Source organism: Tinamus guttatus, unplaced genomic scaffold, assembly GCF_059628265.1.
Source record: "Tinamus guttatus ecotype Peru unplaced genomic scaffold, ASM5962826v1 Tinamus_guttatus_pri_ptg000018l, whole genome shotgun sequence".
Taxonomy (NCBI): domain Eukaryota; kingdom Metazoa; phylum Chordata; class Aves; order Tinamiformes; family Tinamidae; genus Tinamus; species Tinamus guttatus.
The window spans coordinates 2900305-2913220 of NW_028288552.1; the positions used below are offsets into that span (position 1 = coordinate 2900305).

Genomic DNA, 12916 nt, shown 5'->3' on the forward strand with positions numbered 1-12916 from the left:
AGAGGGTAAATAGTGACATAAGAAAAGTTATTTTGGAGTTTTTCTAGATAATTCTGTTGAAACACTAGCTCACTGCTCAGCAAATGGCAAGACAAGATGCTAAGAATGACTTAGAAAATAAAGAATTAAACTGAAAAGTTTTGTGCTGTGTAAGTTGATGATGCACTTCGGTTTGAACGCATTGTAAAAACTGTGAAAGACATCACCAGAATGAAGAGAGGCTGGAACCAGACAGGATCTGTCCCTGGGTGCCTGTGCTGTCCTTGGAGCCTTTCCGCATACAGCAGTGCACATCGCTGGATACAAGGCACAATGTGAGCTTCTTACGGCTGCTTTTACCTGGCTTATCCAAAGCCCAACAGCTCAAGTGTTCAGGTGAATTTGCAGGATTAGAAGGTATTTGTAACTCCTTGAACTGTGAACCAAGGTGCTAAGCGCACTACATGAGAAGAAAAAGTACTCTACATCACATATAAAATGCAATGGCCTGCCTACATTGCTAAGAAGCAGCATTTTTGCTTCAGTTTAGGGTTTGTCTTTTGTTGTAGGTCTAAAATGAGAGGGGTAATTTATATTTTGCTTCCAGCTTTGTGTGGTGAAAATCCTGCTCAGTTCCTGCAAAAATTTGCATTCTTGTCTTCATTACTGAACTTTGTAAAATATTGTTCAACTGCACACAGTAAAGATTAGAAATTTGTGGTCTGTTTTTCATTTTCTGTTCCTCCTCATGTAGGAAGCACTTTCCACTGCGAACTGCCTTTTCTTGGCTGCTTTCTTCCTCTCCCACTTCATCCTTCTGGATTGACTGGACCATGAGGTTTTCCTTTTTTCAATACATGTGGCAAGTGACAGAAGTAAAACCTGAGTGGCATTAAACTTAACAGAGAGAGACTGCTTTGCAGTTATAGCGAGAACCTCAGAGAAGCAGAACTGCAAGAGAGATGGTGTGTGTCTTTTTACAGGCTTATAGTGATGTACTTGAATAGCTGAAGACATAGCTATTCACTCTCTCTGTGCACACTGTTTCTGCAGTTTTGTGGCTTTCCAGGATTGCCTAAAAGGATTTGAGAATAATGTAGTTAAAAGGAAAAAAATGTGAATCTTCTATATGTCTATACTAAATTCCAATGATATTCCTCTAGCCTTTTCAAATCCACATCTTGTTTATACTGGTGTAATATTCTGTAAAGACAAAAGCTGCTGCTTTTTGCTCTAGATACATCCCATATTCTGGAGCTGTTTGAAAGTATAAACTTTGTCAGCAAATTGCATGCTTAGAGATTTATGTCTGCATACATCACATCTTACATTTCTGAAACCAGTATGTTCTCCTACAGCATTTCATGTTTGATTTAAACTCTTTATTATAAACATGATTTCAACCATTTTTTAACTGTATTTCTATAGTTTATTAAAAAAAATCTTTTTTTTGTTAAAGTATGGATAAAATTTAGGATATTAAAACTCATTTGGAGAAATACTTGCCTCCTTTTTTCTGTACAAGAAGGGTACCTAATATATTACAACAAAAAATGAGAACAATGTTAGGATCCACAACTGTTTTAATAATTTTTAAGTCCCAATACTCATTTATGCCTCATACTATGAAAACTGAGTGATGTGATTGTTGTCTTCCTTTTTAAAAACTATTCATTAATGTCATATAAACTGAATAATATGTGTATGTGTACATTTATGGTATTGTCCACTGCCAATTAATATTTTTATTAACTTGAGTATACAATGATGGGATTCTTAAACTAAATGCATTAAATACTAAGTTCAGCTACGGTGTATATTTTCCCTGAAAATAACATAATTGGAAGATATCCTAAGTATAACTTTGCTACTGAAATAATCAGGTTTCCTAATTAGGGTGTCACGGCAAAATAAGGAATCACATATTTGCACACATGAGAGTGAGTGAAATAGAAATAAGGGAGAAATATAAAACTATTTTTATTCAAAGCAAGTTTTACCATTTCCTTTCATTAAAGAGGTGTGGGATAGACATTTGGAAAAACTTTGCAAGTGTGAGTGTAGTTAAACGGAAAATGTCAATTAAAGAACTATGGAAACTTTTCTTGTCAAAAGTACAGGAATATTTTTTTTCTGTCTTGGGATAAGGTGATGCTCTTTTACAGCTGTTTTAGTCTGATGAGACCAGAACTTTGTTGTTGCTGCGTGTGTAAAGGTAAGTAAGTGCTCATTTTATTTAAAAATTGGTTTTAATCACATGTTCAGTCGTTTGCTGGAAAACATGACAAGTTGGAGTGTTCCTGCTGCGATGAAGTTATCTGGATGTGATATTCTTGACTTGAAATATTTAAAAATGTGTTTGATTTCTCTGCTGTGTTACTTTGGGACTGAATTAATTATGTCTTTTAAAGAAAGCACATTCTAGATGATTGACTTACTTACTTAGTCAATGGTTGAATGAACTGTCAAAGAAAGGCAGCTCCTTAGCTAGTCAGGTCTAAAAAGTGATTTTTTTTTTTTTTTTAACAGCATACGGTACTGGCCATCTCTTCATTTTACTTTATGAAGGTATCACATACATTTCACAGGGAACTTCATGATAGCCTGATTGTAATTCCTTCCTGATTCTTAAGACACTTGAAATGAAGGGACATGAAGATGAAACAGAAGCTAAGCTATGAATAATTTTAAAAATGACTTAAAAAAAAAATATGTGGAGCCTCTTGTTCTTTATGTAATAATCATTTCCATCCACAGTGGAAATATTCTTAGAATCTGACTTAGGGCACATTTTTGCTGAATTCAGAAGTAATGATTACCTTTGAGAGAGTCACTTATATCAGTGCCGTTTAGTTCTACCTTTTCTGTAACACTCTTGTTTGTTCTTGTAAGACATTACTGCAATGTAAAATATGCACTGGGAAAACATCTCAGTAAAGTTTTGTCTCAGGACAGGAAGACTAAAGATGTTTCTCCAAAAGAAAAAGAAAAAGAGAGGAAAAAATCCAACTTTAGTGTGTTTCTGTGAGTATCTCCATTAGTGCTCAAGATGTACTAACTATAAGTACTTTCATTTGTGAAAGTGCTTTCCAAATATTCACTTACTGCTATTTACTTTAAGATTTCTGTTAAGAGGAGGAAAGGAATGTACTGGGACTATTTTTTATGGAGGCTAAATAGCATTTTAATGGAAATAATGCCACATTTTTATTACTTATATTCTTTAAATCTAAATTCTAAAATGCATTTTCATGATGGCAAATCATCTAAATACATTGTTCATAATTACATCAACACATTATAAAGTTATGACCTGATTTCATATCTGGTTTATAATAGCATGATTTTAAATTATCCCAAAATATTCTCTATGGGTTTCTTTCAAAAGTCAGTGTTAAAACAGACAATTATCAGTCTTGTGTATATTTATTAATTTTCTGTGTTGACACTACCTGTTTTTATTTTACTTCCCAAAACAGTTCCTTCCACATGCTTTATTTTTAAAAGCACATCAAATCACAGAGTGGCTGAAATAATAGTGACTGATTTAAAAATAAAAGAGCTTAGTCTGGTACTTCATAATGTATTTTAAAGATATTCTGATTTAGTTATAAATGTATATATTTATATATAACCAAATCAGAATATATAATATATATAAAATATATATATATTTTTCAAAATCAAATCCTAAAAACATCTATGTCTGCCTTTAGTCACAAAATAATGTTTTAGTATCTTTCATATGAGGTTCAGAGGTGTCTGTGATTCAAAAATATAACAAACATCCCAAAGGAAACAACCCCCCAGCAGCTCAGTAATCAGACAACATAAAAAAGAAAAAAGGTTCTGTTCCCTTTTCAGTCTTTTGGACATGCCAAATCAGGGATTAAGTGAAGAAAAAGAGAATAAGGCATTCTAGATCTAGCAACCCTGACAAATACCTTCTTTAAATCTTGCTTTTCCAACAGTTCCTTGTCCGGACTGCTTGTTTGCCACATGACCTATTTAATCACAGTGTTTAAGTGCTCCATCACCCACTGCCACTACGATGCTCTGCATCGTCACAGCCTTGTCCTGCAGCTCAGCGGGACAAGGTGCAGCCGCCGCTTCGCGCCCGTTCCCCGCAGCCCGCGGCCGTGGTGGCGAGGCGAGATCCGAGCAGGCCGCGCGCCTCGGCAGAGCAGGGCTGGGACTCTGCAAGGGGCTCAATGTAAAGAACTGTCATCCTAAGCAAGCCCTGTTGGACACTTTCTGTGTGGAGCGGGACAAGGTGCAGCCGCCGCTTCGCGCCCGTTCCCCCCAGCCCGCAGCTGTGGTGGCGAGGCGAGATCCGAGCAGGCCGCACGCCTCCGCAGAGCAGGGCTGGGACTCTGCAAGGGGCTCAATGTAAAGAACTGTCATCCTAAGCAAGGCCTGTTGGACACTTTCCGTGTGGTCTTCTTCACGGGGGTCATTCAGGTGGCTTTGCTTTCTTTAGCTGAAAAGCTAAACCTATTTTTCAGCTTTACTTGTAAAAATAATATCATATGGATCAGTCTGTCAAAAGTCTATTAAAAGTCAGTGCCTAATAAACGTAACATATTTAAGGGTATTCCACTGCCTCCCTTTCCCTAATAACTGCTTATTGCTGTTATTCTGTTCTGCTGTAATCTAGCTGCCCCAGCTGGATTTGTGAAAGAAACTGTGTAGTTACAATCCAATTAAAAAGTTGAAAAGTACACTGTTACCTTTCTGTGCTTGCCCACAATGACAACAAAACAGCAGAAGGACAACAAAATAGCAAAATAATCTCTATCACCGCTTATTCTGTGTCCTTGTACAATAATTTCTCATATACATGTGCAATATTTGATGATATGCCCAAGGTGACAAATTTCAGCCTGGATATTATATGCCTGTTTATCGTACATTCTGACTGTCCCATGATACTGCGACAAATTCTCATTAGAAAAATAGTGCTTCGTCTTAATGGGGCTGAATAGATGTGTGGGCATCTTGGTAGGCACAGGCAGATGTGCCTCTGTGATGGGGTTATTTTAAAGCCCTTCACCCGCTGAAGTCAGTGGATGTGGTTTAAACTGAGCATTTGCATGTATGCTAACCAAAATTTAATGATTAAAATGTCTACCTGAAAATGCCTGCACACTTGGAAATCTTAATCCAAACTTTTGGAGCTTGTTTCCAAGTTGAGGCATGCACCCCATCTGCAGCAATGCACAGTAAATCATCTAGAGGACAGTGCAGAGGATGTCCCAATAGATGAAATAACTGGTGATCTGCGCAGATACACTCCAGTGCAGACGTTTGAGCAGGCACTGAGTGACTGGGATTAACTCGATGAGAGTATTATTCAGTTTCTTCCTAGAGGCCATTTCCACACACTTTGCTTGAATATGCGCAACAAATAACTGCAAAAAAATACTACTACAGGGCATGCTTAGAGCCTTTCAGCAGCTAAAACGTAGTGATCCGCCCTGCTTGCAGCAAGAGTTCATGAGAAAGTGGGGAAGTGTATTTGGCAATATTTCTTATATTTCTTATATTGCCAAAGTCCAGAGAATGTAACCGTGGAAAGAAAAGTCCATATCAAGGACTTGGATCACCTAAAACTATGTTTACTTAACTCACTGTGTTAAAAGAAGAGAATGATTTTGAGAGATGATTTAGCTGACATTAGAGGAAGTTTGTAAGAGGAAACAGAAGGCCGGAGATTGGAAGTGGAAGCACTCTCCTGTGAGGTGTGAAGAAGAGGGGGGTGAGCAAGATGGTAGTGTACAGAGGTGGTACATGAAAAAATAAAATATTTATTTTAAAAAAGTAGCAGAAATGCTGTCAGAGGTCATGCGATACTTCATTTTATTTATCTATATTTATGTCCAAGTGTGCAGGACGGGAATAGATTCTTACAGCCTATCTGGGCCTTTCTTGATTATCACAGATTATTATTGACTGATACGCAGTAATAAACAATGAGCCTGCACAACTAAACTGGCTACAAAATCCATAAAAATGAACAGTTACTGGAAAAGAAATTATATAGAATAGGACTTTCTGGTCAGCTGTAGAAAGGAAGGACCAAAGAATTAACTGATCTGTTTCTTCCTCCTGACAAACAAATTTCCCTTTCATAACAGTTTGATCTTCAGCTGCTTTTCCAACTCTCACGTCAAGCAAACATCTATTAAAAATGGTATTTGTGTTTCATTGTCATGAGTCTGCCAAAATATAGTGGTCAAGAACATGGTTGGGATACAAAGGTGTCCCTCTGAACAAATAACTTAGTATGCCAGACTTAAAACTTTCAGGAAGCTACAGGGAGGAGGACTCAACCTGATTCAGATCTGATCATCTGAATATCAAACTTTCTGCTGCCTAAAATGTGAAGTCCTGTCCAACCCCCTGGTTTTCCATGCTCTTGCACTCATGGTCTCCTGCTGTTCAGCTTGTACCAGCACTGGTGCATGCTGAACTTCCCCAAGACCTGATTCAACTCACTAGCCTGGCAGAACCCAGGTGCACAGTTAGGATCTGATAAGCACCACCGCAAGGGCAGAGGAGAGGGAACAGCAAAGCAGGTAAATGGGACAAGCAGTGGGAAATGGGAGGAGGGGCTAAAGGATAAGCAAGACATTCCTTTTATCAGTTGCAAGCAATTACCAAACTGGTTGATTTGCCAATGGAACCGAAGGTCTAACGGCATCCGCCTTGGGGCAGAACATCTAACAATGTCACAACTCTTAATAAACGGATAAACATTTTCAGAGTAAAGATTTAAAATGGAGTGTACATCATTTGGTTGGAAAAATCAACGCACATGCTTGTGTAGTTGAGATCATTATTGTCCACTTGCATAGAAATAAAAGGTTAAATAAACAGCAATAAAAAGCAAAACAGAACTGCTCTTCCATGAGCATCAACTATTTTGCTTCCCCAGGATTTTCAGTCTTCTCTGCTAACCTACCTTCACTATGAGCCAAGAAGAGATAGTAGAGCCAGAGTGGGATTAAGGCAGGAATCCTTTTCTCTCTGGAGTGTTTTTCAGAAGAAAATTACAAAGCCATTGAGGCCAATAAGGCTCTATGCGTGGGAGAGGGGGATAACGTCTGTTTTTTACCAATGCTGGGATTAATTTAAATTTCAGCAGTTGTACTGAATCTTCTAATGGGCAGAAAGGTAATGAATAGTATTACTCCTATTTTCTTCGCTCTGTTACTCTGTATCAGTCTTCCTCATTCACTGCTCACAATGGGACCACACACAGGATTAACGACACATGCAAATCTAATTGTAATCTGGATTGAATTCAGGGAGAAATGGAAAATCATGGAGGGTATGGCTTGACAAGCTTTCTTCAGTACAATTTACTAGATGTTTTACTTGAATATGCACAGTGCTATTAATGCCTATTGTTCATAGACCTTGCATCCTGTATTTGAAGTCAGTGGAAATTTATGGCTCTATGGTTTTTGGGATGCTAGAAAATGAAGTTAGAGATGACTATAGACAATGAAAATAGGTCTGTACTATCAAGGTGATAAACATGATTGAAAGGACTTGATGGACAGTACTTTAGCAATGATCTTATTTCTCATGTGAGCTCATTTATCACTGAAATGGTTGTTAAGATTCCACACTTTGAAATTTCAATTTTACTCTAAAAAGAGTAATTCTCAACTAGTGTTTAGACATATTTTCTCCTTGGCATCCTCTGTATAGTGAAATTATTGATGCAAAATGTTTCTTATTATACCAAGTCCTGATCTTACATGCGCTTATACATAGACTGAACTTTATTCAGAGTTGCAGAATGATTCATGTTGGATCTGTGAGTGATGTTAAACTTGCACCTAATGGATATATTCAGCTAGACATAAATTATTGCTAACCTCCTGTGCCTAGTTTTTTTTCCTTTTGGATAGTTCCTGGCAGTTATCTGTCCAGTTAACTACCTATGCCATCCAAAACCACTCTTCAGTGGTCCCTAGCTTTCACACTGACCAAACACAGTGATTTGAGTAGAGCAGAACCTGTGCGAGTATTAGATCAGTTGTTCAAAACCCCAGTGTGATGGTAAATGATACACATTACATACCTATGTGGCATATAGGGGAAATCCTTTCAAATACCAGTCTCTTGCAATTTTTGCCAAGTCTCATGATTTTCGCCTCCTTTTGTCAGTGTCACAGTATATTTGAACACGTACAGTCTATTCCAGGTGATGCAGATGTATCTGGGGCTCTCCTCACAGGCACCGGAGATCACTTGTTTAGAGACACGGCTGGTGGTTTTTGATGGAAACAATTCCCGCAGGACCTGAGCAGAGCAGGACAGAGGCCAGCTGCTGTAGGCGGCATCCAGGCAAGAAGTCCTGAGTGAGCAGAAGCAGAAGGAACAGGGCAAGGTAAGAAAGCCAGAGAGCCCTGAATCTGTGCAGTGGGAGCAGTCACAGGAAGGAAGAGGTCCAGGAATCCCAAACAGAAAATGAATTCCAAATTTATGCCATATGTTGTACAGAGGAGAGTTGTAGCTTTCTAAGAATTTTGAAATATGTACATATACCTGTGAGCTTATATAGAAAATTGCCACCAGACATTCCTGATCTTATAGGAATGTGTCTTCTAAAATTTTTGAAAACTGAATACTTTCTTATGACTGAAGAGGCCTGACTCTATCCACTCATATGCTTTACCTAACTGAGTAGTTAACGACAGGGGAATTAGTCCTCATGTGCAATAGTCCTACCTTAATTTCTGAAGCATCAGAATGTGACCAAGTAAGCCAGTAAACATTTAAACCTAGAGATATGTTGGAAACCTCATCAAAAATATGACAGAAGTCATGAGGCATTATAGCTGTGATTGAGAAACTTATTTACAGCTTTAAAAACTTGCGTTTCATGCTATTGTAAGGAAAATGACCCACAAAACGTAAAGGGAGAAGAAGTTACCTCACTCCTTGAAACATCTGGGAAAAGCGCACATACTGAAGACCCTCAGGAGTATCCAGGAGGTAGAGTGACCATTTGGCTTCTGCAGATCCTCTTACCCTGTTTAGTTTTCAAGAATCATGCTTGGGACAGTAAAGGAGTAAAAGACACCACCTTGTCCTAAAAACTCTGGGTCTGGGAGGGAACCTGAGACTGTGGGAAGCATGAGGTGGTTCTAAGACCAATGGGGAAAATGTGAAGTTAAAGCTCTCATTTATGAGCTGTGGGGTGGAAATGCTGCAGGGCAGGAAGGAATGTATAGCTATTTGCTGGGCTGAAGATAATTAAGGGAATGAGGTAGAGGAGATACAGAATTACTTTGATCTAATGTGGAGCTTTGGGAAGGGCCTATGATCTTCACAGCATGAGGTGACCCTTAATCCAAAGCCTATAAAATGGTTTGATCAAGGCCTCCAGCAACAGCATGGAAAGCTCTGGGTAAAACGCTCTCAGTAAAAATTCAGGAGAAGTTGACAGCCCTGCAAATACTAGTGGCTATGACCTCAGAAATCAAAGCATGCTCAAAACCACAGGACAATCTTCTAAAACAGTAAATCAGTTCTCCTCTCTGTGCTCTTCTCTTCTGCTGATGGGTGACTGTGGCTCCCAGGCTGGCCCTGTGCTACTCCTTTAATGGATCAGCTCCCTGGGTACCACTCTCCATAGTGTCACATAATCTACCCCAAAGTCAGCTGCAGGGAGCCCGTGGTTTTCCATGGAGCACTAGCCAGACTGGGTGGCTTGCCAGGTGCTTGGCAGCACAGGCTGAGTGGAGCAGGGCCTGAGGATGGGAGCTGGCGTGCTGGGAAGCAGGGAGCATGAGAAGCTTCCCTCTGGAGACACACATGGCAGTTTCTGTGTGGATGGAAAGCATTCATCACTGCAGGATAGAGGCAAGTTTTGAACTCTTTCCTTGTCCAGGATGGCCTAAAAAGTCAAATTCAGATAGCTCCAGGCACGATTTAGACAGCAGCAGACAGAGAACTAAAATGCAGTGTGTGTGACAGCTGAAGTTCCTCCTGATTGTTGGATCACTTGTACAGCTGATGGTGCAACTGATGGTGTAAATGTAGGGAAAAAAGGCAAAAAAAAAAAGGATTTGAAAGTGGATTATACACCAACATATCAAACAACTACATGCTGTTGCCCTCACTGCTATATGTAAGCATCTAACTTGCTAGGGCTGCCACTATTATATTGTGTAGGGCTGCCCAAGGTTATTCATAACAGGCCAGCACTCTTGTCTCAAGTATAAGCAGTGTTGGAAGAACTCCTTCTTTTCAAAAGTAGCTAAGAATGCAAGAAATATAAGACAAATTTGATTAACTGAATACAGACAATTGTAGCAAGAGGAATTATATGAGACCATTAGGTCTATAAGACAACCCTGAGTTTTGCAACTTCTGCCATCTGTCCCGTCCCTGTCCTGTGTCAGCAGGGGGAAGTAGTAACTAAGATCTTCTGTGACTTAGATACCAAGTGTTTTCATTGGACTATTTGTGTCTGCCTTCCTTTCTTTCTCTCTCTAACATTAGTAGGAAGTTTTATTTATACACTGCTACGAAATACTATATATACTGTGGAAAATTACTGACAGCTCTGTCAGAGATACCTACACCCCTGTAAGCCTGCCCCCTTTTACAATGTTTTTGTTAATTCAGATTAAAATATTGCAGGTAGCGCTCAGATTCCTACTGTCTGCAATAGATTATTGCTGTTCCAGTTAGATTTACTGCAGTAAGAGCAGATTTCTAAAAACTGCAGTGATGGTGGCCTCGAGGCATGCGGGCTGTGCAGGGAGCACCCCTGGCTCCCCATCCGGACCTAGCGCGGTGCCTCCGAGCGTGGTGCCTGCTCAGCGTGGCGCTGACTTAGCCCCACCTCCGAGCAGCCCAGCCTTTATTTATATGAAATCTGTGGTCCAACTGGCTTCAGATGCTGTGTGTGTGTGTGCGTGTGCGCCTGCCTTCGGAGCGCGCGAGACGAGCTGGGAGCACGAGCCAGGGCTCTTCCAAGTGGTTTTAATCAGCAGCCCATTAGAGGAGAATGGAAAACTTCTAACAGGATAAGAACGGAGTAAGTAAACATAACTTTGAGCTCGCAATCGGACAAAAGCAAATGCAAAGGGAAATCATAGCCTGTCAGTTTTCAGATAAATGATCGTTTAAAGAGAGCGAGCTGTGCATGCTGACAGGAAAGAGGCAATTTAAAAGGACTGGAATGAAGGAAACTGTAAAAACAAAGTGGGAATTGAGAATGCAAGAAAGAAAAAACAGCAAGCGATTTGTTCACAAAGTTGGTACACTTTCTTACTCGTTTCAGCTGTGGACAGGACATGCTAAGCTTTAACTTTTTGCTTTCTTGGATACCATCGGCTGGCGGAGCAGTTCCTTATGCAATGCTGAGGGTGAAGGGCTCTGTGCCTCACCTGCTTGTCTGCAGGGCTGTTCCCCAAGGAAAGCAGCACCGGAGAGCCCAGTGTGGCTTTTTACAATCCCCCCTATGACACCATGCTGTTTATTGCCACTCACTTTTGTTTTCTCACAGGTTGTTCCTGTACCCCTTGTGGGAGGGCTCTGTACAGACCTCTGCTCCCTTGGAAGCTGGGACTTATAGAATCATGAAAGAATTCACCAGTAGAAATGGAGACTAACTAGTTTGGAAAAATACGTGCCTTTTTTTTTTTTTTTTCAACTTGGCAAAAAGAGGTTGCCTTGATTGCGTCTGCAATGTGGCAAAGGATGAAGTGAGGAACGTGGTGAGGCCATGGTTTGTGGGCAGGCCCCCAGGTGCCGCAGACTTTGCCGCCCTCGGCCCTTCATTCTGGCCTTAGTGGTGGCCATCTGTCTGTTTTGCCAGACCATGACTCCCCTCATGACCAGCAGCTTCCTTTCCGCACTTGTGAATGGGATTTCACCAAGCAAACAGAATAAAACCCAGCGAGGAAGATACAAGGAGGTCTCCACAAGCAACACTCGCTGCTTCCTCCCCATCAGGAATCCACAGACAGTGAAAAAGGTAAGTGAGCTGGAGCAGAGTGCGGAGCAATGAGCATGACTATGGATAGTGGGTCTGGCAGGATCGTGCAAGTCCAGCTAAAATTAACCTGAGCTCTTGGATCTGAGATCTGTATACAAACAAATGACAGATCTAATGACCATGGCGTATGTGCAAGCACGTCTCCATTACTGGCTCCTCCGCATGGTGTTATTAACACGTGAATCTTAAAAGCTTTGCCTGAAACGTTGCATTACTGTGCGATTCCAGGGAGACTGCAGTTTGCTGCACAGTCCGTATTTTACTTTGGCTTTAGGAATCGGGTCAGAGACTTTATAGCACAGCCACGTAAATCAAGAGCCAGGGGGGTTTTGTGAAATTGACTGAGGCTGTTAATTAGCACCAGGACTGCAGCAGCCCTCTGCTAAAGTTATCTCATGGTTGGTTTTGAACTTTACTGGGATTCTGCTAAAAAGCTGAAAATACGTGCATTTAGGCAGGGGAAAAAAAAAAAAAAAACACTTTTCACATTTTGAAATCACGCTGTTTGCTTTGAAAGACCTTGGCCTACAAATTTTACGTTGTCCTTAGGTTACCTGGCCTCGTGTTTATTTCATATAGGGTTCCTTAAAACGGGTGTTAAAACCTAACAGATGCATACAGTGTTATTTTAGTTGGAAAATGTGGTTTGCTAAATGTTCCAGACTGAGGTAGTTATTTTTACTCTGGAATCTGTGCTCAGTACCAGCGCAAATACTTCAGGTTTTATTCAGAGCAGAGTGTTGCAAATAATGCAACAGAGATCTTATTGTAAAATCATCATTTTGCTGCTCTTTGGTATACAACTGTACAACATTAGTCTGTGACATCATGCATAGTAGGCAGCCTCCACATAAAGCAGTCCAGATTTCTAAAAATATTAATTTAGAAGGCTTCCTGCTTGATTAGACA

The 12916-nt window shown here is 40.2% G+C and overlaps 1 protein-coding gene and 1 long non-coding RNA gene across 2 annotated transcripts in view; both read left to right on the top strand.

Moving 5' to 3' along the window:
- The first annotated feature begins 10950 nt into the window (after positions 1-10950).
- On the top strand, positions 10951-11557 carry LOC148596312 (uncharacterized). Its single transcript, XR_015913304.1, has 2 exons — positions 10951-11044; positions 11516-11557. It is a non-coding gene; the product is annotated as an uncharacterized LOC148596312 (long non-coding RNA).
- Positions 11558-11649: 92 nt separating this feature from the next.
- Positions 11650-12916, top strand: part of CPED1 (cadherin like and PC-esterase domain containing 1) — a 134385-nt gene continuing 133118 nt past the window's right edge. Inside the window, exon 1 of the mRNA XM_010215322.2 lies at positions 11650-11986. Within this exon, the coding sequence (XP_010213624.2) occupies positions 11735-11986 (252 nt within the window). The 5' untranslated portion in view covers positions 11650-11734. The remainder of the gene's footprint in view (positions 11987-12916) is intronic.